This window comes from Myotis daubentonii, chromosome 3, assembly GCF_963259705.1.
Source record: "Myotis daubentonii chromosome 3, mMyoDau2.1, whole genome shotgun sequence".
Lineage (NCBI taxonomy): Eukaryota > Metazoa > Chordata > Mammalia > Chiroptera > Vespertilionidae > Myotis > Myotis daubentonii.
The window spans coordinates 30,543,966-30,570,345 of NC_081842.1; the positions used below are offsets into that span (position 1 = coordinate 30,543,966).

Consider the following 26,380-nt stretch of genomic DNA (forward strand, 5'->3'; position numbering starts at 1 on the left):
CTAAGGGTGGCGAGGGGCACAATCACCTCCTTTGAGTATGTTCTCCCGCAAAAGTAGCACCTTCTCAACAAGGGATGTTTAAGGTAATAGTTCAGAAAGACAGGCATGACATAAAGAATGATGACATCAAGATCTGTAGAAAACATGGTCAAAGGAGAGCATTTTGTTTTTCAAAATGGAATCCCCCTCACACCCATCAGGACCTGCCCTCCTGCCCTTGCTCCCCATCCCACTCTTTGAAAGCAGGCATTATGCCTTCAATTGGCTCATTTGCTGGGGCTTATTCCCCCTTACTTTCTGGCGAAATGTTGAGGAGAGGAAGGATTTAATAAACCCGTTAATGACTGACTAAAATGCAGTGGGGCCAGTGTGAAAAGAACCCTGACCTATAATTTCCAAGGGATGCCCACCTTTCCCCTAACCAGCTCTGTGACCTTAGACAAGTCATTTGAACAATGTATTTGTCCTGACTTCAGGATTTTTTTCATTTACGAAAGCATTTAATTTGTGAAATATACAAACATAGAATCATTATGTTACACAGTTAAATCTAATATAATGTTATATTTTATATCTCAGTTAAAAAAGCAATTAATTGGGATAATATTCAAGGTGCTTATTCATTTTGCCATTAAAATGTTTATTCTAAGATTATTTATTAAACAACAATTCCATAACTGGGTAGAGGCTATAGAAGAATGAAGTTATACACTTAACTGGTAAAAATGAGACCAATGACTCTCTCTCTCTCTCTCTCTCTCTCTCTCTCTCTCTCTCTCACACACACACACACACACACACACACACACACACACACACACACACCAAAAGCAATAGTGATAACAAAGAAATAAGGGTTCAAATCTGCTCAACCTCGATCCAAAGGGGGAGAAAAATCACAACGCAAATTGGTACACTCTTCAAAGAAATGGGAAGGATTATATTTAGAAGACATCGCTCTAACTATGGTTTCTTGCAGGATCATTTGATACTTCAAACTGAGAAGAGTAAATTAACATCATATATGATCAACAGAAATGTGCATCACTTTAGCTGTATTTATTTGTTTATCTTTTGAGAAGCAGAGGACATTAGGCATCAGTACGTGCCTCTTTATTCCAGTAGGTGGCTCTAAAGGCCAATTGTTTATTTTTCTATAAAAAGACCAGAGCACAAAATTGTGCTAAATTCAAAAAAGAATAACTCCATGAGGAGTATTTTCTGCTTAGCTTCTTTCCTGTTGAAATAAAATCTTTTTTTCATTCACCAGTAATTTAACCATGTGAAGCTAATTTATATAGAAAAGAATGGCAAACATAAAATGTTGTATAATATGTTCGAATATAACCTAAGATTCTTTATATATATCCATAGACAGAATCCAGACTATCTTAGGAGAATTACCTGTGCTCTTTCTAAAAAAGAAACAAAACAAAACAAAAAAAAAAACAGGGAATTTACAATCTATAGCTTATTAAGCTTAATTAACCTTCCTAAGAAGAAAGAAAATGAGAACAGATCTGCTCAGAAAGTTACCAGATTAAAAAACAAAACAAAACAAAAAACATTAGTGTGCATTTGCTTTTTCTCCAAAACCTCCCAGTTAAATGCTTATAAGTACCCTGTTCAACCTGGAGTTCTATTTCCCCTTAGAAAACAATGGACTTCTCTCAACAGTTTGAATCACCTCTTTTTTGGCATCTCTCAAAGGTTTAACTTATTAGCTTCCTTTCCAACAACATGTTGACATTTGAATTGTGACATATTAGAACTTTTCAGTGGCTTCTCGGAAATAGTGAGGTTAAAGAGACAATACCCTGCAAGACCGTAAAACAGGGCAGTTGTCTCTGTTGGGGAATGCTGCTTCGACACACATGCCAGGTCATTTTAAGAAACTATTATGATATCATTATTTCTTTGTAGTCCACTATTAATCATGTCTCTTTTAATTCCATTTTAGATTTACTGGTTCCAATGTGAACAGTCCAAGAAACAAAAAAAATGATGGATACATTATAACTATATATTATAAAGACAATTCTCTTTGTGGGGACATAGATCACTATTGTAATTTCCCTTTAAGTGTCCAGATTGTCACGTGAAGAATATTGAGTACATAAAAAAAAATAAAAGACACGGAAGAGTGTTGATGTTGGCTTTATTTACTGGAGGTAAAAGGTGACATTCCAGGCCATGAAAGGCAAGGCAAAGCAGAGTGGGTTTTAACTTCAGGGTGTTCTTTTCGATTTTAAGTGAATTTTTATGGTGCTCATGAAACTGAGGTTTGAAAAGTACTGGCAAGCTCCAGATGTAATGAGGGCAAATTCTGGGCATGCTTCCTCACATGGCAAAAAGAATGTGCCTCGAAGTCCCATCTACCACACCCTCACAAATCTAGGGCTTTGTTTTCTTCAAGGTGTTGCTACCACTTGATATATTCATTATATCTTATGTCTGAGGATCTTACAGAGACTTAAGTAACATTATGTTTTCCTCCTATAATTACAATGGCCCAAGCATATAATTTGAATACTTGAATGCAGAGATGTCTACATATAAAGTTAGTTTACGTTTTAGCAATAATAATATACCAGCAGGCACTTGAGAAGTGAGGGGTCTAGTTTGAAAGAAAACAGAATGACAATTTGTTGCCTCAAAACAATTATGTGAAGGAATGATGGGATGTAATCTTGGAGAAATCAAGCCATTCAGAAAAGAAGATAACACCTTTTTGCTTTTATGTTATAAAATAGGTGTTCCAGCAAATAAAAATATAATACAGAGCAGAAGTGGATTATGTGGCTTTTCCTGCAGGTTTGTATATTAAGTATGCTTGACCATGCTTATAAAAATAAAATTATAATGTTTTTAAAATTACTGTAGCTTCAAAATCGCAGCTATACTGCAGTCCTATGAATTATATGTCACCTGACTTATGTATCAGAAGCAGAGACACTACTAATATAACCTCTTGGTTTTTGTGTTAGAGCAAAATGGAAGAAAATCAATTACTCTGTTAAATTCCATAGAAGAGTTAACAGGTCTCCTCTTCCATCAGGAGGTTTTATGGAAAAAGTTATTTGGATCCAAAATAAAAATGTCCTGGATCTGGGATTTTGTGATGAATTCAACTCAAGTATATAAAGAGATGCTCAAAAGTCTCAAAGACTTGGAAAGAGTTTGAATTGTTATAAACAAGTTGTTGATTCATTATTTGCTGTGTCTCTCTCATAATGCTCTATTAGAAGGAATATCTTAATCTCTCCCAATGTAAGGTGAAAGATAAGAGGAGTGGGGCCTTACAGTAGGATAACAGGATTATACAGAAATTCCATTTTGTAAATGCATGATAGAATATTTTAAATATTGTTAAATATGATAAAATATTTTGACTCCTCTAGAGTTTTCTTTTTGGTAACTAATATTAAATTCCAGAAACACAACAAGTTATAAACATGGCTTATCTCTCCATGCATTTAAAACTTTGAAAGTTGAGGTGGTCATTTTACCACAGGAAAAAAATTAATTTTCCCAGTATCTTGCTAGATTCTTTTTATTTTTCCAGAAAGTTATAATTCTATTTTTAAAGTAAGGATATTATAGCTGCATCTCTGGATACTTGAAGTGATAAGAATAAATATTTATAGTAAATGTTTTAATAGATCCTTTTATATTATTTTATTTTCAAGTTTTGCTAAAATAGCATATGAGTAAAATTGCTTAGTATTCTTTAAATTCTAAATCATTCAGATACTTGAAAAATAAAACTAGAAATACCCTAAATTGTTTACTTTTACTACTGAAAATTTACAATTTAAGGCATCAAGATAAAATTGTGTATATAGGAATTACTCTAAATATAATTATTGTATTTAATTTATTTTAATCAAAATTTGAAACCAGTTCCAAATGCCAAAAGAATATCAATTCACTTAATATTCATAAAGCTAAGCTAGGGATAAAAAGCAGTGGTGAAGATAATTTGATTTAGCAACTTTCACACTTCCAAAAGGTATAGTTTCATACAATGTTATATATAAGTATATATGGGCTAGGATATTTCATAAATGACATATAAATGTGGTAAAGTACACATGTTGGGGGAATTTAAAAATCTGCATAAAATATTAGCAATCTCATATTTTATATATTAATATAATTGAGTGTTTAATGGCATATGATTGATTCTGATTATATATCATATAAGTTATATATAACTATATATTACATTATATATTGTATATAATTACATATTATATATATATATGGTTGAAATTTGAATTAAACATTTTATTGAATATCCATTTTCTTTTGCTATTTAAATTCAAGAGGATAGCCTCTAAAGAGAGTAGGAATACATAAGCTTTCTGATAGAAAAGTTAATAGGCTATAAAAGTCCTTCAGATTCTGCTTTATACTGTCAGGCCTGTGCTCAACCTAATCCTCCATCAGATTGATGATGCTACCATTTGTATTTATAAATGGTAATAATGTGGGTTCTTGTTTATTATCCCATAAAATAGAGGAATCTAGAATCTGTCAGACCAGACTTGCTGTCTAGTTTGCTATGCTTGGATCGATTTAAAGTATTATGTTTGTACTATTGAAACCGAAGAAAAATTCAGTGCACAAGAGGCAAAACAAGAAAGAAAGAAAGCACATCATTTAGTTTTAAAAAGATGAACAAGGCCTCATTGTTATGAATCCCTGTTTATTTTTCCTGGTCAAGCACTGGAAGTTTTATTTATGCTTAATAGACTGCATTTGGCATGCCTGAAAATGACAGAAGTGTGAATTATGAATGACCTTCAACCTATTCAGGAAGTTGTAATAATTGAAATAATAGAGAAATGTACTCCCTGCAAAATTTGTACTGAGAGACAACTTTTTCAGACTACTGCTGTCTTACCACTTTGAAGTTGACAGCTGATTTCTTCCTCTTTCAGCTCCCACCATCCAGCCTGAATGCTTGATTTTCTATAGCCTCATTCAAATTACCAGTCAGAAGACTAGGAAAAACTTTAACGTTTGGAGGTCAGGTGGGAGGAAGGTAGGGGACAGTTTGCATATGTGAACAAAGTCAACATTTGATATGGACACATCTGTCAGTGTCGGTGCTGCAGAGAGGTAACACCAGGTCTACAGAGACAATGTGTGCACATGTGCTGGCTTTAGGAAACGTTGTCTGAGCCCCGATCTACCCATAGCAATGTGGGAAACCCCAATTCAAAAGGGCAAAAGTGACGTCAATTTCTTAGCTTCCGGAAGAAAGACCCTTTTATACATTCTTAGCCTAATTAGTGAGAGATAACAAGAAGTGTCTTCAGCAGACAGAGAGTTGATGACAGAATATAAAGATATTTGTTCAACAGAATGGAAGCTTTATCATGTCCAAGCTTATTTCCTTAGTTTCTCCAAAGAGATGGAATCCTATATTTTTCTTTAGGGTGACAGTCTAAGCTGAGAAATATCAGATATTATCTTAGCAGATAATATATCTGCTTCCAAAATGAAAAATATGCATTCACTGGTTATTTTCAGGACAAAAACATTGAAGGACATGCCCTCCTCCCTCCCCACACAGATTTCTAGCTCTTGTTAATAATATGAAGAGAAAGCCAAGTATAATTTATTGAATGAAACAAAACAGAGAGAAGTGACTGTTGGCCCTAGTTTGCATAAATAGGGCAAGTGATAAAGGTCCCTTACTATACCTGGGGTCTACAGTGTACCCAGCCGAGAAGCCTTGCAAGTTACCCTTTAAATAATCTCTAAGGATCTCTCTCCAGATCCTGCAAGAAATACCTGTAGCCACCTGTCTTTAATGCAGCCATTTCCTCTGATTCTATGAAAACCGGTCACTCTGGATGGTTTCAGATTGTTTGGGATGAGTCCCATCATTACATGATGAAGAAGCTAACAATCATGTTTGGGGATTTTTCTAGGCTGGAGGCTGTGTCCTTGACCAACAAGTTTTCCTCCTTGATGGCTTGTAAATGCCTTCTGGAGACTCTCTTCTGGGCAACATTCCAGAAACAGCTGAAGTCTAGAATGGGTGTGAAGCTTTGAGATTCTCCTAAATGAAAGGTGTTGTATGCCATGCAAAGACTAATTAGTTAAAATGTGCACAGAATACTTTAGGTTATCATATTTTCCATTTATGTGGTCTGAGAATCTTAGTCTGTGTAGCGTTACCGCAGTGCTGTGTCCTGGGCACTAGTACGTGAGGAAAACATTTTTTGGGGGGAGAGGGGGTTGGAGGGAGACAGTGCTGTTTATTTTATCATCTAAATATCAAATGGCAAACCATGCCTGAGACAGCTTCATCTTCGGGCAGAGGAAGTAACCTATCAACTGGACAACATTCCCCCAAAGTCAGCTTGGGCATCGCACAAAGCCAGTCTCTCTCTGGGTATTGCCAGCTGGCATTCATCTTAAAACAGCAGAGCATAACTTTGGTATAAAAGTGCAACTTGACTTAAAAGCAAAGCAAAGAAAATGCCCAAAGCCAATAATAATTTTAACATCAAAGGGGGTCATTGAAAATGTGGACAGAAATCCTTGTAAAGGAAGAGCACATTAACAAATTACCTGACAGTCTACGCAAACAGTTTTTAAAAGCGGAAAGAGACTAACAACTTACATTTTGCTTTTTACATAGCTTACCCTCCCTTCTTTTTTGCATTAAGTTGCATTCAGTGCATGATGCAAGAAAACATATTTTTCTCAGGAAAAAGCCAAAGCAAATAACTTGATAATTGAGCCCATAATAAGCTTGCAGTAACAATATGACTCTAGTGTCACAACGCTCTGATAAACCACTGGTGTGCACTGAAGGAGAGAGAAAGCGGGTGTGCCAACTCAGCCATGATTGTCCTGGAAGCAGTTAAAACTTTATAAGGTAAAGCACAAACGAGAACAATGCCTGTGCAGCTGAAATCACTGTAGAATCTTGCTGCTGTTCATTAACCACAAGAGAGCTGGCAGAATCTCCTAAGTGAATTCCAACCTGGTATTCTCTGAGGGGCACTCATTCTTCTGTATCTTATTTCTTCAAAATAGACATCAGGCATTAGATAATCTCTTATCGACACATTTCTTTTTATTCAGAGTGAAAAGCAGACCTCGCTTATTCTACTTACAAAATACCAGCTGTCAGGGGCCCATTTAAAAATGAAAGGACTTATCACCTTGTGTAAATGACAAGATTAATAATGTCTTGGGTTTCTGAGAACTTTATTCCACTTGTAGACCATGTTAGGGCAGGCCAGGAGTTTGACTGAAATCATGTTCCTTCCTATGACGCAGAATACATACACCCATATAAAATGTTACCCCAAAGCACACACCCAGATCATTCTAATTATCATGAGTGGAAAGGCAGGTCTTGTTCGAGTCTAAAAGGTCAACTTTCATGAATCGTGCCTTAGTGATCTGTCTGATTGCAGCCAATATGAAGAAGTATTAGAGGGAAACTTGTATCCAGAGAGATATTCCACAAGTACACAAAGCTTATGAACACATCATAAATGAAAACTGGCATTGTTTGAGGTGGATAAGGGGTCTATGGGCCATCTTTGATTTAGGTGAAGGGTATAGAAATGTGGAGATATTAGGAAACTCATCAAAGGGAGAGGCAGGAGCAGGGTGACACTGAATCTAAAGATGTGCTACATCCATCCCTCAAATTGGTTGATAAAAGTAAGATATCCACAAGATGTCAAAGGAAAGGCCATCAAAATATTTAGAATTTAAAAAACAACACCCTCAGTGAATCATCTAGCTGTTTGGCCTACTGGGCCTTTAACACGTGGATGCTTCCAGAAGTAAATAAAACCTCTGAATAATTAACAAACCAGGTTCATGCTTCCTCCGCATGTTTGGTTCTTTTGAAGACTATCCTGGAAAGAGCTTGTGTCATCCAACTCTCTGCTTTTGCTCCTGCCCTGCTGTACCTCTCAGTGCCAGTTCTCCCTCCTGAAAGCAACCAGGGACCATTTGAGGTCGTTATAATGTAAAACTATTGAAGCATTGTCTGTTTCAGTAAAATTTTCTAACTAGATACTGTGTGACAAGCAGTATAGCTATGTAGCACTGGACAGAAACTTTAAGGAATAAGAGAAAATATCATTAGGACTCCAGGGAAAAAGACCCTTAAGTGTGTTTAATGCATCTACACTTTTACGACTTGAGTGTGGTTCTGGTCCTAATTTGCTAGTATCTTTGGTATGGCCCTCTGTTGCAAAGATAAATTACTATAGTCAATACAATATTTTCAGGTGGGAATACGGATATCAGTTAGAAGCTGAAGCTACTGTAAGATTATGGTTTAGCAGTTATGCCAGTGTTTTCATAATTTCCATCTCTAAAAACATCGCTGCAGTCATTTTGAAAATATGAAATGAAAGAGATCTAAAAACAATTAATTGAGTCTTTCTAGGCAGCACTGTCAAGAAAAAAACAACTTTCACAAAGCTAACTTTGGTTTGAAAGAAAAAAAAGTAAAATAAAGGAACCCACAGAAATCTATCGGAAAATTTAAACTCAGAAAAAAAATCCCCTCTAATAAAATCTCATACAGAGGTATTAGGAAAATGTTAATTGAATGGCCTTTGTTTTTGTGATACAAAACAGATTACATCCTTTACCAACTTTACTTGAAAATCAAAATCCATGCTGTTTCTAAGTCCCTTCTCCCCCCTCCCCAAAAAAATCAAATATGGGTGTTATCCAGTACACATGTTCTACCTGCCCCACTATTATAAAACTGTATTATTATATTAGCAAGCACATTTATTCTCTTTTGTAGAACTCCTTCACATTGTGATAAAAAATTCAAACTGATTAAACTTGATCACTAACATTGGTATTGTTAGAAATCTGCATCTTTGCAAAGTAAACTCTAATTTACATGATCTTATTTTGTTCTGGGTCATCTTTTCCTGTCTTTTATAGATACCTTAATTATTACAGTGCTTAGACTGCAATTGAAATTCTTCTTTTTTATAGTCCAGGATTTACACCTGTCATGTTACTCAAATTCATTTTATGAATTTGAGCTCTACCTAAGAATCAGAGCAAAGAAAAACAGTTTTTACAATTTCTTGCAGAGTGCCTCATTGCTTCATCTGCTTTCATGTTGTACAGGTGAGTTGGTGTTGTTCATGTTTAATAACTACTCCTGATCCAGGGTCTGTCTTTATATCTGGATAGTAAGTAATGTCTCACACAATGGGGGTGCCCATGATGAGTTCTGCTTATTCACCAGTGGGCAGCTCCTATTCCTCATGGAAGAGAGCGAGGAAACAGACCTAGGGGAGCTCTTTAGTCAGCTCATTCATCCTGGTACCTAGTCTAACATTCACATTTCAAGCTGTCTGGAATTGCTGGTCTTAATTGGCCTTTAGAAATATGCACACATGCTTATAAGATGAATATGTTTATAAAATATGCATACACTATTTGGACATCTGTTCTCTTTTGTCTTGTCCACTGAGCTAAGTGTGGTTGTATGCTTATATGCCTATCACACATCTGACTTTTACCTCTGCCTTTTCTCTTGTTTTCTATGGGTGAATTTACTTGACCATGTAATGTCAATTTCACAATTATGTTATCTGATACGCACTTTGTTACCATCTTAGATATCTGCCAGCATAACACATAGTTTAAAATGAGTACCTACAGAAATAATAGGTATGTGTTTAATATTAGCCTTTTATGTTTTTCCTGATTAACCATTTTCTCTGGTTCTTCAGTTAAAAAAAAGTAAATATGCTATTCATTAAAGTATGAAACCAGCATATTTTCTTTTGAAAGCAATGCATTTTACAATGTGCACCTCAAAAGAGACAATGTTAAAATTATAAATACCTATTCTAAAAAGCAATATAATTAAGGTTAGAAATAGCAAAATAGTTTCCTCATTTCATGAAATCAAAATTCCCAATGACAAGAGTATATTTATTATAAAATGTTAGACACATAAATAATAAAGGAAAAAATGAATTGGGTACAAGTTTGAATCTTCAATCACCTTTTCACTGATCCTACAAAAGTTTTATCTGTCTAAGGAAATAGCCCTATTGTCAGTAAATGTAGCTAGCAAATCATTATTATGATATCATTATATTATTTCATCTTACAGCTTCTTTTTGAGCTCCTTCAGTTCCTTTTTTAGGAAACACAGCACACACTCATTTACAATGCCTATGTATTTCCCACATGGACAAATAGTGGGTGCTCAGAAAATGTTTGCTGTTGATGGTGACAATAACTCATATGACGAACTTGGGATATTTTCTGCTCACAATCAATAGCTAATTTAATAATGTTTTCCTTTGTCAATAATGCCTCTTGTTTTCTTACGGCAAAGGGAAAAAAACAATTGATTGGTTTAGTATTTTTTATATATGTTGAAGATTTTTAAACGATTCCCATTTAAAACTAATTTTACAATTTACTACCTCTTATACAGTTTAGTCAGTAAAAATTATCTGATAGTTGGTAAAATGCCAAAGAATAATCTCATAATGATGATTGAAATAGAGTCTTAGACTATATGACGCTAGCATTACTTAACAGCTTTCAATTGAAAACATCTAATTTAAACTTTTCTTTTTCTTGGTGGCGATTTTCATAGGAGATTTGCCAAGCAACCACTGTAATATGGTCTTTGAAACAAAATTTGATTTAGGTAACCATTGGGTTAAAAGTTATAAATAATGATAACATAATTAAATTCTAACTCAACGATGTTTATAAAACAAAAATTAACAGGCTGAACTTTTTGTTGTTTTAGGTACTGTCATACTCAGTTACAGCATTCATAACCTAACTTTATTGAGTGCAAAATATGTTTCATGATATTTTCATGATCTTATTTCATAGTTATTATTAAAGTTAAGCTCATTGCATGGCCCTCCATAAAATAATTTCCAGCAGAGGTATTTTTAAACTTTTCACATGTGCAAAATAAATAGTATTTTGGTTAATCTAAAAGTGCTTCTCACTTATAATTAGGCAAGTCAATATAAAATGTATAATCAGATAATTTCACATATAGAGCATATAGATATATCTATCTACTATTTCTAATAAAATCTATATAACATTCCAAGTATATCACTTCCAATTTCTGCATAAATTCAGTGTTCTTGATTAGCTCAGTACTTTCTATGAATGTCTCCCTGTTATGATGGTAAAGAATAAAAGGTAAAGAATAGCTAGCCACAATTAGTACTCAGTTTTCAAATCATTCAATCCCATTCTGAAAACGAGAACATTTATGAAGTTTACTGATACAAAGTGAGTTAACTACCCCAAAAAAGTAGCAGTGAAAGAAAAGTCCTGAAAGTGACCTTATTCTGCATCTTGCTTATATTTGTGCATTACCTTTCCCCATATCAACAAACAGGCCACAAGGGTCTACTGCAGCTCACTGTTATTTTTATTCTTCAGGCTTCACTGATACTTTAGTGTTCTCAAAGAAAGACAAGAAAATCTTTACAACATACCTGGTCATTTATCTGGCATGCAACGAGGTTGTGCTGATCATAACAGCCAGCGAACCTGATGTACTTGAGCCAGCTTCCTACATCTGGTTCACTAGCATCTATGCAGAACTTCACATTGCAAAACTCATCTAAGATCTAGAAGGAAGAAGATGAGAACCATCAATTTCTACATCAGTTCATTCATTAGAATGGGTATCTGCTTGAAAACACTTTATTCAATATACATTCCTCTTTTGAATCTTTAAAAGCAAAAACTCCGCATTAATATAAATAAAGGCAGAATGCTATCTTAAAAGTGACAAAGTACCGGTTTTTAAAGGAGCAAAGCAGTTGTGAATTATTACAAAAATTTAATTGGTTTTAAAGATGCTTGTTTCCTTGTTATGTATGAATGAGTGCTATTGACTTAATTTTACCCAATGACTTTTACAAAAAAATACTGAACAATGTATATTAATATAATATTTCTAAACTAAATAGTCAATATTTTAGGTTCAGATAATGTTCCCATGTAAATATATACTTTCACAGTTTTGCACTGTAAATTCATTCAATTTAAAAACTTTCATTTAAATATTATGTTCATTTTCAGTGTTCATTTCATTACCATGAAATCACACCTTGAATTAAAGAAGATAATAAGATTTGTCTCCTAGATGCTTCTGACCCAACTAAAGAAAACCAAATGAAAGCAAATGATTGGTATAGGTTCATGCAAAATGTGGCAACTTAATGTTTTAGTTAACACGTGCCAATGCATATTTCGATTTTACATTTAGTAAGCAAAATAACAAAACTGGCTTGTGAACAAGTAAAAATAAAAATAATACAAGAATGTTGTAGTAAATTGTCATCATTATATATGATTGTGTATTGTTGTTTTTCATGAGATTTTTACACCCAGCCTAACCTAAATATTAATTACCTAAGACACCTATTAAACACACGTTGAAATGGGAAATGTCCACTTTTAAGGTTTTGTGTACTTCAATGAAACTATTCTGATTCAGCAGCAGCAACAAGGTCTTAAACATCAACAACATTAAAAGCTGCAGAGTTGTTGACCTGATGGTGAATAGCTAGAAAGGCTGGTAATGCTAATGTCAATCGGTTAATGCAAACTTGAGGAAGTTTCCTATCAAAGACTAAACAATACAGGCTAGATCAAAAAATTAATGCATTCAATAAGCCCCACGGAACTCTGCTGTGAAAAGTTAAAACTAAACCCCTGGGTATACAGACGAAAAGCAATTTTGCATAGAATTCAGGTAATCACCCAGTTGCAGATTCAAGTCATTAACTCAGCACAAACTTCAAGAAGAAGCCCAGTGCTCTGAGGGTTCTGGTCAAGAGGCATTGGGAATAAGCCTTTGGCCAGGAGGCAATTAAAGGGCAATAAGTAGTCCCACAATTTATAAAAGAAAAATTAGAACAGAAGATAGGGATACTCATTACTACACACACACACACACACACACACACACACACACACAACACACTTCTTTTCCAAAGACACTTCTTCACACTAAAAAACAACAAAAAGTCTACATTAAATACACTCTCTAGTGAGGACAGATTTTTAACAATTTCTTATTATCACATCACGAACTCTAAGTTGTTTTTTTCAACTCTAAATGCTGAGCAACTCAGATGGCAACTTGAGATTCCACCCCCTCCTCAGATGTCTAGAAGGACCCTAACTAACAATAGCAACCCACATTCTAAAATAGTAAAAAGTTGGGATTGCTGTTTTGTTGGTTGATTGGTTTGGTTTCTAGATCTTTTGTTGTTTGTTTTCTTGACTAGCAAAAAAAAAAAAAAAGAAAAGAAAAAAGCAGCTCTACTGACACACTAGAGAAATATTTAATAAAGGAAATAGGATGAAGTCAGTGAAATGCAACACCAGATCCATTTCATATTTGCAGAAAGATGTGGAAAACTTGTTAATTTCAAAGTCAAGAATCATCTATCCCCTTAGCTTTCCAGTATTCCCTTCTGCGGGGGCAGGGAGTTAAGGATTGCATATACTGCACATAAAAATCCTAGGTGTAATTTTATTCCGTGTTAACATTATTGCCATTGCCACTGTCAACAGTGAAATTAATTTAAAAACAGGTTCATTTCCAAAGAATGTCTTTTCATATATATGTTACATGATTATTCAAATATTTCACCAACATATTAACTTTCTTACTCTCCATATTCCTGCCCCAGGACAAAAGCTTAACTTTCTCCAGCAACGTATCCCCCCCTCCCTGGGCGAATTATTTACTTTTGATTTGCTAACAGAGCTGCATTTGTCTCCCCCAATGTCTTAATCATCTCAGAAATCTCGAATAAAATAAAGTCACAGCAACATCTCCCGTCATTTCATCTAACATACTCCTGTGTTTTTCAAAGCTTTCAAGTTCCAGAGATAGCTTAAAAAAAAAAAAAGAATTCCCTTTAGGTGGACTTTAGAGAAAGGCCCTTTCAAAAACCCAACAGCAAAAAAGGGGGAAAGGAAAGAAAGAAAAAAAAAACCCACAATCTAGCCAAAGGGTCCGAATATGACTTTCTCGCGGAGCAGCACACGCTGTTGGACAGCAAAGCTGTTACTTGGCAAGGTGGAACCCGACCGAAAGCCGCTCCAAAGTCGCGTGGCCGCTGCCAGGAATTCAGATTTTGGCAACCCCACCTTCTGCGTCCCAGAGACCGACGGACAGACACCCGGAGGGAGGGGAGGCCGGAGAAGAGCGCGAGAGACAGAGGCCGGCGGCCGGCAGCGAGACCCACCGAAGGCCGGCCGGCCGGCCGGGCGACCCACCCTGGAGACGCGTCCAGCCCGCAGGGTTCGCAGGAGGAACAAGGAAATCGCCGGTCCCGGCGCCGCAGATAAGCAGCCGGGCTCCGGGAGGCTGCGGGCGAGGAGGAAAGGAAGGCTGGGGGCGGGGGGCGCCCCGGAGAAGGGGTGCCAAGGCAGGAAACCGTCCGAAGTTACAAACTATGCACATCGCCCAGACTTTTTTTTTTTTAAGTGAGTTCTCTTACCTTGCGATTTCTATGGCCTCAACTCGGCAAGACAAGGCAATCACAGAAGAAGGAAAACAAACCCAATCACATCATCCGCAGCCCCCGGCTTTCCTGCCGGACAGTCCTTTCAAACGATCCCCAGCCACATTTCGAGAGGTTCAAAAAGAAAAAAGGAAGAAAAAAAAAAAAAAGCCTCGCGTCTCGATTTCCGAATGGGTTTCTGATAACTTTGTCCGCCTCTAGGATCGGCTCGCCGGGACCACGCGTTTCAGATTTATTGTCCGCCAACCGTGTGTTTTTAAAAACCAGAAAAGCAGTCTCCTCTCGCCTGGGTGACCCGGGTTTGGGGTGTCTGGGCTTTGCCCCCCCACCCCCCTTCCTACAAGAGCTCAGAACTCTTCCTTCTGGTTCGCATCACCTCCCTCTTTTCTCACTTTCTCTTGCTCTTATCAGCCCGATGTGTAATGAAAGTTATCTGAAACCCACTAAAACTTCTCCCACTTCTCTCGCCCAGGTCCAGAGGGGGGTGGGGGGGACAGGCGGGAGGAGGAGAGTTTGCAAAGGTGGGAGGCCTGGGGAGGCGAGGGGAGCTCGAGCCCCCTTTCAGATCTTCCGCTGCGCCTTCCCAGACCTAGACCCTCACGGGAGCGTCCCCCTTCGCAACTCCAAGCTCAGCCGCCCGGTTTCTGTTTCGTGAACTGTCTCTTTAAAGAGAATCTGCTCGGCCATCCAGAAAGAACCCGGGGCGAGGGAGAAAGGGAGCTATCTCCCGCCGCCTAGAGTGATCGGAAGCCAGACGGGCTCCTCTTTCAGTAAATTTTTAAAGTGACAGCAGCCTCCTCTGGCGGGAGAGGTCACTAAAAGGTCGCCCAGACCTAAGTCCCGTAGGGACAGACTGATTATGGATGCACCATTCCCTTTAAACATGTAGATTTCTCTGGGTAAACAACCAATGGGGAGATCTCGCCAGGCAGGATTTCTTTCCCCAGGGAAATAGCCTCTGTTTCAATGTCCCGAAAGCACAAGTGTAAGCGTGTGTGTGTGTGTGTGTGTGTGTGTGTGTGTGTAGGTGGGGGGTGGGGTGGAGAAGTGCTGGGGGGGGGGGGGGCGTGAGGGTGTGTGTACCGAGGATGGGGGTGGGGTGCTGGAAGGGCAAAGATGAGGTTTTGGGTAAAGGGACCCTAGCTCCTGCTAAACATCCTTAGCTTAGAAATTCTCAGAAAACAGCCTGAGAGTGAAAAGTTGGCATGCACATTTCAATGTTCTAAACATGTTATTGTGGAAAGTCGGACTCATTTATCTCCTCCATTATTACAGTTAGGTCAGCAGAAGAGCAGGTTACTTTTTCAAATTATATATATTAGAAGGAGGAATTTAAAATTCGGAAATATTATTTGCATATAATCTACCCAAATAACGTATTTAACGTATTACAGCCTTAGAAAGACTGACGATTGTTTGGTGAGTTTTTGCCATATTCTTTGATACACTAATTAAAACACTATGAATGCTGAAAAATGAAATTAAGAGATTTGGCAACTCATCGTTTTTAAACTTTTAACATTACAAATGCCGCCTTTGGTGATCAGTACTGTACGGTGATTAATAACTTTCAAATATATGTGGTCAATTTTTATCAACACATTTCAGAAATGACATGGGAAGAACTAATATAGGGACTGTGTGGCAAAATAAAAGGGTCTATGGATTTATTTTAGCCAACCTCGGAAAATTTAGTAAAACCCATCGGTTAAGTGGACATAACGCTTTTTATCACAAATCTCCATTCATAAAAACAAATGGACAAAACCCAACTTCTGGACTCAGCAGTGGGAAGTGCAGCCAAGTGAAGGAGTGGAGGGATGCTGGGGGGGGGGGGCGGGGTGGAGGGAGAGGGGATGGAGAGAGCGCTCACGTTAAACTTCATCTGCAAACGGGGACAGGTCCCCTTTCTGTTTTCTCCAAGTGCAAATAGACATGCAAATCTAATAGATCTATTCTTTCTCCAAAATGATCATTTAAAAACAAAAATAGTAACAAAAGGGGGGGATGTGGGGAAGGGAACATGACAAGAGGTGGTGACTAATTCGTTTCGGTGGCCTGTTATCTATGACATTGAACTGTTATTTCAGATAATGGCCATTGTTTGAGGGAAAATCGCACAGCAGTGGTAGGTGAGACAGGAAAAATCCTTTGTAAATAACCCAAAACCCGGCCACATATTCCCATGGAGTTCGGCGCTTGAGAACCTTTAAGAGCCCCCGGTTTGCTGCCATTGATTTCCTGCCCTTCCTCAACTTGCCCATTGTCAGAGCCTCCTTTGCTTTTTTTTTCTTTTCCTTTTTTCTTTTTTTTAATTTAGCCATAAATTGGACCGGCTCGAGCTATGAGCTGTTCTATTTTCTTCCTGTCAGGATGAGGGATTTGTTTTATGATGCATTGTGTATTAAATACAAGTAATCTGGGGAGCCGATTGCTTCAGACAGTGCGGCCTGATCAGGGGGCCTGAGAGCTCAGCGCCCCAATCCTCCTTCCCAGCCCCGCGGCCCCCCACTCCTCGCCCTTTATAAAGCTGCTCTGAAAAGGAGGAAACGTCGGCGGGTAAACCAAAGGTCGTGTGGAATCACGGGCAGGTCCTGGCTAAATTGGGATTTCGTGGAAAGGGCCTTCGAGTTTTTTCCCTTATATTGGGTTCTGGTGGGGGAGGCGGGGCGACTTTTCAGGTCTGGGTACCTGCAGGTGCGGCGCGAGGCCGCTAGATGGCGATGCGCCCCGAATGAAGGCGCGGCGCCCGCGGCTGCAGCCACCCAGGTGAACCCGCTGCCGCCCGCCGGGCGCGGCCAGCCCGGCTCTGCCCTCCGCCTGGCCCGTATCCCGCGCCTTCCAAGCCGGGTGAAGTGCACCAGGCAGCCCAGCCCCGCAGACACGGGCCTGAGCGAATATGAAATTCTCTTCCCCAAACGGAGCCAACAGATTTAACGCTTCCTCTCTGAGATGTTGGGGGAAATTATCTAGAGAGATGGGGCGAGGGAGGCGGATAACCCCCCTCATTGTTTTATTAATATCAGCATCAGCCTTGTTCTCTGGTGAATAACTTGTGAGAAAGACTAAAATAATAGGAAGGAATAGGCAATCTCTCTCTCTCTCTCTCTCTCTCTCTCTCTCTCTCTCTCTCTCTCTCTCTCCTTACCCAGCCCCTCTGCCCTTTGATCATATAATAACTTAATGTAAAGGCAAAATCAGCCCACTTTTTCTTGACGACACAACTTGAAGTTTAAAAATAGGGTCCTGAAATCCCAGAGTAGCTAGATGGGCCTTATTTCTCAGGAAAGGAGCCTCTTGCTATTTAAATACTTAACCCGTTAGGAGGAGACCCTGACCTACCTCGCAGATGAGAAGTAAAACAGAAGAAGAAAAAGGGCTGGAGGAAAAGGTTTTTGCAAGGGGGCTTGTTTTTCTCCCTGGTGAACTTGCTTTCCATCAGGAGAGTTCTAAAACAATAAATACTAGAAGCCAAATACCACCACCAATTCCCTTTATTCCTTGGGATTTCTGGTGAAATCTGTTTACAGTAGTTCCCAGTTACAAATTAATCTGCAAAAGCCGCTGTCTGCTCAGCAGTAATCAGTAACATGCGTGTTCTGCCGTTTTTAGCGCTGCCCTTGAAATGGGCTATTAAAAATAATGGTTTTACTATAATCTCAAACCAGCTTTAATTTGCAAACATGTATCAAGACAGATGATCTAAATATTAAGGGGATGGAATGGGAGAACATACTACAACAAATGTATAGCTTTGGGGAAGGCAGAAAATACAGTGATTCATCAGCAATGTTTAACAAGAGAATCATATTTTAAAAACATTTTTTTTTCCAGAAGGAACGATTGTTTTTTCGGCCCTGTTCTGTTAATTGTTTACCAGGAAAAGGGAATTGGAAAATATGAGGTCTGAGTGTGAGTTGATAGATTTTCTGGGAGCTGTAAAGATCCCCCTTTGGCTCATGGCAGGGCTGGGGTGGGAGAGGTTAATGTGTTTTCTTCCCGGTTTGAAAAGGGCATAAACCCTCCTCAGGCCCCTTCCTTCCTCCCCCATCTGGGTGAATTGCAGAATCTTTAAAAGGCTCAAAGATTTCCAATAAGGCCACTGGCTCTGCCTTCATTGTGTAACTGTTTGTTTAAAATAAGTCAATATATTAGTTAGAGCAGTAAGAAGTTAGTGCTCCAGTATTCAAGTGATTCCCACAAGACTGTAAGCTGATGCCTCTTTTAAGCCTTCAACTTCATGGTTGTCCCAGAAGTAAAAGTTCTGCTAATGGAGACCCTATGGGCATGGTACATTCCAGCACATCATTAAAGGAAAGAAAAGCAGTCCAGCCAAAGCCAGATGAAATGACTGCACTGTCCACTTTTAATAGGCTTCCTGTGGACAAACAGCCCTGTAACACTCTGCAGAGGACAATATTTAAAAACAAGACAACTTGCTGGCAGTTTTCAATACCATAAAGTTAATAAAGTATGTTCCCATTCACCCTGACATTATGTTTTTAGTTTATAGAGGAAAGCACTTTATAACCTCAGCCTAAGTAGAGTTCTCTTAATTCTGCAGCTTTGGGTTCCTTGAGGTGGCTACACAGGCACTGAACTCCAAGCCTGACATTTTTTGTTTTAACGCTATTTTTTTTGTTTGTGTTTTGTGTGGGTTTTTTTTGTTTGTTTTGCTTTGTTTTGTTGTTGTTTCTTTTTAGCTTTTTGAGAACATACAAGTGCATTTTTACATTTCTCAAGTGCAGTTCTTTTTTATTCATGGAGATTCTGTGAAATCCTATCTCGTATAGTTCATGTCAGGAAGCATGAAATACTCTGAGAAAGTGACATTTGGCTGAACAATAACTGCTTGCTAATTAAATTAGCTTCATGTATAGATATTGATGTGTGTTTAAAAAGAAAATCAATGCTTCCTTTTCCACATCAGAATAAGATTTTGTAAAAATCTTACCTAACCTAAGATAAGAAAAAAATATAATTATGTCTTTAGGACTCAAAAAGATCCCCATGTAAATATGGCTCCCCATACAGTTAACTCCAGTTTGTCTCGCTGCTTTCTTTCCCTCCCATTCTTGACCACCTACAATTTCTTCTCCCAGGAATAAGCCTTATAATGAAACATAATGTTTAGGCAAGAGAAAGTAGGTCAGAAAGCCATGGCATCAAAGGTATTATTTTGTTTCACTTTAATTTATATGTTTTAATCAGGGGAGTCTTTCACAAGCTTGGCTCCCTGAACTTGAAGGTGAATCCTGTGATGTTGGATAGGTACACCCAGCGAAAGGGGTCCAACACAATAAGAGTTTACAGACAAAAAAGGGACTCTATAGTCACCCATCTACACATCACCACTGTTCAGAAGAGATATTGCTGGTCTTTCTTGATGGACTCTTTTTTTTTTTTAATTGGGGGGGGGGGTGGAACTGTTTAAAAAAGAAAAGAGGAAATTAAAGGTAAAAAAAATGTAAATAAAAAATGTCCCTTGGTCTGGAAACGGGCCGACTGAAAGCATGTTAATCTCCACCTCCGTAATTTGGTCTCCAGGAGAAGACAGAAGCCCTGCTGCTGTGCCCTGCACTTCATAAATCACATCTTTATGTGGACAAGGTCAGGGCACCTAACAGCTCAGACATGGGCCTTTGCAGTGGCTCGAGGATTCAGGCATGTTTACTCTCCTGCTCGGCTCTCCGAGGAGTAGTCCAGCACGCTTCTAATTACTTTTGATTATTTTCATTTGCTGGGGTCAGTCTGGCTTGCCAGGACTGCTGGAGGGTTGATTTCCTACAAATCTCCATGTCTTTGTCGGACGGCACTGTGTGCGTTCAGAATTAGCACCCCGTTATTACAGCCCGGGATCCCTCAGAATAGATACTGTGATACAAACGTTTCCCCAGTGAACCATTACCCACTTGCCTTTTTATTAATTAACTACACAAGCATAATCACCTATCTGATCTTCTTTAAAAATACAGATGGATTTCTTAACAGTTGAGTCTTTTATAGTATATTTGGCCAGAATGAAAGCAAATATATATATATTTTGTTGCTTAGATTTTAAATATATTTAGTAATGACTAGCAGCTCTTTGGAAACTAAGATGAAATGCTTTGCTGAGACAACAGCTCTAGTGAATAAATTATTATTCTCAAAGATTTATTTCCTAAACTCCAATTAAGGCTGCCATATTTAAAATTTTTGGGTTGTTCCACATTGATGTATTTCAGTTCTAAGCTATTATGCTGAGTGGTTATTTCGTGGCTAAGCATAACAACAAGAAATGTATACCAACCTTAAATGAAAACACCGTGATAAAAAAACTATAATACAAAATATTATAGTAGAACTTTGGTAGAAAAAAGAAGCAAAATGTCATTTTTCTCTTCCTTATCCCCCCAAAGTAGATGTTAAGAGCTCTGATGTGTATGTATTAAAAGATATATTAAAGAAAAATATGATGAGCAAATAAATACCCACAAAAAATGAGAAAAAGTATTCAGAAAAAACACAACCCATCACTCTGTTTAGACAATAAGTATTTTTAGATCACTGAGCAAAAATTACTATTATCTTTTTATTTTGTAAAAGATAACGTGTATGGCCATTACCGTTAGTCTCAAAAAGCCAAATCCCTCATTCTTCCTAACTTTAGTCAAAGAATTAAGGTACTGAATGCTTTTGGAATTAATCTCAACTATGTAAGGAATCCATTTTTTTTCTATTGCTTACAAATTTTAATTCATTCAATCTTTCCCAACAGCATGTAGCACATTTTGTAATAACCCTAGGGTTAACTTCTGCTCTAAGTGGGAATTTAGTCCCACCATCTTGTGAAGAAAATTGGTTGGAAGACTTCCCTCTACTCCTGTCTCCACTCCTAGCTGTGTGCCTTTGGGTAAGTCACTTAACCTTTGAGTTGGTTTTCCTGAAAGTTTCATAATATCAGCCTAATAGGAGTGCTGGGAAAATAAATTGTGTACAATGACTGGGAACTGCTCTGACTTCATGGGAACAGGTCAAAATACTCTAAGTTTCACAGTATTTGTGTTTGTGTAATGAGTTAGAACAGACTTACATACACACACAAGAAGGAAGGTAGTCTGGTCTATACTTTGGGGAATGGCAAAGTAGATGTATTTTTCTATGCTCTTTCTTCCATTGCAATGCCAGTTGCCCTAATCCTTACCCTGACCTGTGCAAGAGAAGAATTTTAAGAAAAATGTTTTTTTTCTCTCAAGCTGTGCTCCCCCCGAGGATGTCGTCTCTGTCTGGCTTGCAGCTGAGTTTGTTCTGTCCCACCCACTGTGTTTTCTGCCAATCAGTAAGAGGGAGAGTTTGAGACAGAGGCAAAATGCCACTGAGATCCAAGAGCCCTCAAAACTGGGGTAAGAGGACACACACACACACACACACACACACACACACACACGGTGGGGGGGGGGGGAGAGGGAGAGAGAGGGAGAGAGAGAGAGAGAGGGAGAGAGACTAGTTTTAAAACAATATTTGCTACTAAGACCAGGAAATTTATTCTCTACAATATTCTCTGGTGGACTTTAAGTAAGTGCTCAGAGCCTAACATAATGCCAGAAATATAGTAGGTATTGAGAATCATGCATGGCACACAGCATATGGTCAATAAAAAAGAGCTATTATTATATGTGTTACTATCCTATCTAATAAAAGAGAAAAATGGTAATTGGCGTACGACGATACCCTTTTCATTGGCTAATCAGGGCTATATGCAAATTAACTGCCAACTAAGATTGACAGTTAACTGCCAACAAGATGGCGGTTAATTTGCATATGTAGGCACAATGCAGGGAGGCGAAAGGGAAAGCAGGAAGAAGCCCCCTGCCACTGACAGTGATCGGAAACCCGCCTTTGCCCTGCCCCCCAGCCATGATCGGAGAATCAGGTGCCTTTTCCGCCCTGGCCAGTGATAGCAGGAAGTAGGGGTGGAGCCAGCGATGGGAGCTGGGCACGGTCGAAGCTGGCAGTCCCAGGAGCTAGGGGTCCCTTGCCTGGGCTTAAAGCGGAGCCCACGATCGCGGGGCTGCTGCAGCTGCGGGTCCCCGCTGCCCGAGCCGGACGCCTAGGCCAGAGGTGTTAGGCCTGGTCAAGGGGCCGATCCAGTGATTGGTGATCAGAGGGTGATGAGGGTCAACTCCTCTGGCCGAGGCATCAGGCCTGACTGGGGGGCGGAGCCAGGGATTGGGGGGATATGATGGTTCCCTTGCCCAGGCCTGAAGCCTGGGTCAGAGGCATCAGGCTTGGGCGGGGGGTGGAGCAAGTGATCAGAGGGAGATGGGGGCCCCCTGCCCAGGCATGATTCCTGGGCCAGAGGCCTCAGGCCTGGGCGGGGGCCAGAGCCAGTGATCAGGGGGAGATGGGGGTCCCCTGTCCAAGCCTGACACCTCTGGCGGAGGCGTCAGGCCTGGGCAAGGGGCCGATCCTGCGATTGGAGGGTGATGGGGGTCAACGCCTGAGGGCTCCCAGTATGTGAGAGGGGGCAGGCTGGACTGAGGGACACTCCCCACCCCACACACACCCAGTGCACGAATTTCGTGCACCGGGCCCCTAGTTATAATTATAACTAGAGCCATTTTGTTCCTCAGCCTATAATTCATTTTGCCTCCATTCTCTTGGATAAAATCTTATCTGCCCTTCACGTCCCCTCTTATGTGTGCCCATTGATTCCTACCAACCAGGTTTGACCATTTCATACTTCCCCTCAAATCATCTGTGCTTCTTTCCTGCTTTATAGACATTTCTACCTTAGCTCACAGCTGTTTCTGTAATGCACTTGTCCTCCTTAATAGCCATTGTAAGATTCTTAAGGATGAAATCAAGTTTGATTCACACTGACATCTTCAGTAGCATCTTTTCATAATGGGCTAAATTACCTTTGAACCTTCCTTGCAAGGGTGAATTAATTATGGTTAAGTGTATGAGGAATGGCTACATTTAATGCCCAAGGAAACTAGGCTATTTAACCCTGTTTCCCCTTGAGAATCAACTGATAATTCCCTTTTAGGGAATTTAGAGATACAAATTCGTCACTGCTGCTTCCCAGGAGTAGTGGCACCTATTGCTCTCCCTCCCCACCCTTCATAATTTCTGTTTCTGTACCAACTATCTGCCCTTTACCTGGTGCCAATTCCGGACAAGGTTTCGGACTCCTCCCTTCCCCTTATCCCCAGTAAATACTTATTGGCCTGGTCAACCTGTTTGTTTCTTTCTATAGGGCCATCATCTTCACTGGCACCAGACTAACAGAGGCCCTTGTCATGGCAAGCCTGAATCTTCCCACCAAAAACTAGTCTTCCTGAAATAACAAAGTTATAACAATGTTTTGCTTTACCTAAAAACAAACAAGCAAAAAGGTACAAAACAAATAAAAAAAATAAAGCCCCTAGTCCAAAATGCAGCCTCCTCTATAATTTAACATCAGATTTATCTTTCGAGATTCATTTACGGGTTCTTTCCTCCACACAGATAGTGAGCTCTGGTTAACAACAGGGGATATAAGCAGAAGCCTGTGGCCCTTTACCTGAGTTCATGCAGGCCCTTCCCTTTTCTTATCTCTGTCATTCCCAGCATCCCTATGATGGAACCATAGATCGGGCAGGTGAGGTAACGGTTCTATTTATCAGGCTGATACTCAGCCCTCCAGGTTCCCTTCTATGAAATTCTGACAGGACACACTATTAAAATCATTCATGATGGTTAGGGTGATTTGGGATATCTCTGTTATCTGCCAATCTGTCTATAAGTTTCTTGTCTGATGGCAAGAAACGCCCTTCATACCAGGGTTTTCTAATCAGTGAATTGTTACCAGGTATTCCCTGAAAACATGTTCTGTGCTCAAACAAGGTAAAGGTAGCTCCCACTTGGAGCTGCACAATGAACACACATGTAGTAAGTGCTCTAAGACTCTCAAAGTCTAAGAAGTCCTTTTTTGGTGTGTTTAATGGGGCTTGGGGCAACAGGTAGGCAAACACACATGATAGTCCCTTTGCCCTTCGACTGGAACACCTAAGGGGAACAATTTTGGAAATAAAACTTCATATCACTTTGCATCTCTTTCAATGAAGCATCTTAGCATTCCCATATATATTTTTCTACCAATGGATTGTTTTCAGCTCTTGATCAAAAATATGAACTACAAAATAGTAATACATAAACAAATAAAATTAAGCCTCAGCTTTTCACTCAACTCGAAAGGTCTGTCAAGCTCACAGAGTAGGTTATCAGTAAACTCCAGCCAGTTGGTTCTTGGCCTGTGAAATGTTGTATTTGTACTTGAGCATATGGTATGAAAACCTTCCAGAGGAATGTGTACAATCTCATTTCAAAATCAACCAACTCCTTCCTACCCTCTTCCATTACAAGCCCTTCAAAAACATAATTTTACCATGGGCATATTTATAGGCAATGTTTTATATTATTCAGGCTTTTCTTAATAAGTTATGGCATTATCTAGATATGTATTTCCCCGGGAGGAAAAAAAAAAAGGCAGCAAGTCAATCTCAGTCTAAAGATGCCTGAATTAAATGTTTAAGAATTTGCCTTTTCTCCAGTTTTGAGATTGGGTTCATGTGTTGTGCCTGCCGATGGCTGTCTAACCGCTAAGCTAAGTGGACATGAAATCAGATGGCATACAAAATTACAGGAATTTGATCTGTAGATAAACCACAGCCCTTGATGAACTAACATTGTTCCAGATGAATTAGCTCATCATCCTGAGGAACAGAACATTTCACAGGAGCCACCACACAATCTTCCCTGTAAAGAGCCCTAATGGCTGTGATTAATATGTGATCTATTGAAAGCGCTTGCTTCTAACTAAATTGGCATACACTAAATGCAGTGGGGAGGGGTGGGGAGGCAGTCTGGCCCCAGAATTATTGCTCCACTCCAAAGCTCTGACAGTGAGTGCTGGTTACGATGCCTCTGATACAGAATTATTAAGAAATGATCAATGTGTTAAGTTCTTATCAAAGATTTAATAAAGCACTTATCTTTTCTCTATGTAATAACTTCATTTTATTATTTCAATGACCATAGGCAGATCCTTCAAAAACACACCTTCCAAAGTTTCCAAAATAAAAACAAATCTTCATGGTCATATTATTTTATGTTGATCTAAGGAGTTATGGCTTACTATTGTTGCTTTATAATACTATGTATAGATGTTATTCCTAAAATAATTAGGCTCGGGATAGGGTTTGCAGTCCCTGACTCCCAAGTTGTGCCTATCTAGATTTTCCTGAGCCTGGAGAATCCATAGGTAGTCAGTTTCCATAGTAGATGAAAGCTACAGTTATTATCTTAAATATAGCCTTTTCCTGCACAAAATATAATATAAATTAAAATAAAAAAATGAAATCTCTGTAGAACCAGAAAAGTATGCTAGTCTTACAATCCATTTAAAGGGTGTCACAGCTTTTGATAGATATTAAATGGTAAAATGTCAAAATATTCCAATAGTAGTTAAAGCACCAATAAAATCTCAGTAGCATTGCAAAAACATGGACATTGATTTTAGCTGTGACTTTAAAAATATCTTTCTATAAATTTTGTTGAGTCAATTCTTCAACTTCAAATAAAATCCTAATATAGGCTGTCTATAAACTGCAGAATTAAGTACTGGTCAATTTCCAAGATGCAGATTCTGAAAGGTATTTGTGTTTTTGGTATGTAGTTCTTGGCTGGAAAACAAACTCAAGCTTGCAAATTCTTGCAGTGCCCTACAACTAGAAGGGCAAATGCCAGAAGGGACTTGAGTGGCAATACTTAGAGAGAAAATA

General features: G+C 38.9%; 1 protein-coding gene across 13 annotated transcripts in view; it reads right to left on the reverse strand.

Annotated features, from left to right (window-relative positions):
* MECOM (MDS1 and EVI1 complex locus) overlaps positions 1 to 26,380 on the reverse strand; it is a 576,406-nt gene that overhangs the window by 52,987 nt on the left and 497,039 nt on the right. For 9 of the 13 annotated variants that reach the window (XM_059686973.1, XM_059686974.1, XM_059686969.1 and 6 more), the window contains one exon: positions 11,517 to 11,651. In XM_059686973.1, coding sequence (XP_059542956.1) covers positions 11,517 to 11,651 — 135 coding nt within the window. The other 4 variants (XM_059686975.1, XM_059686979.1, XM_059686978.1 and 1 more) reach the window with 4 other exon arrangements.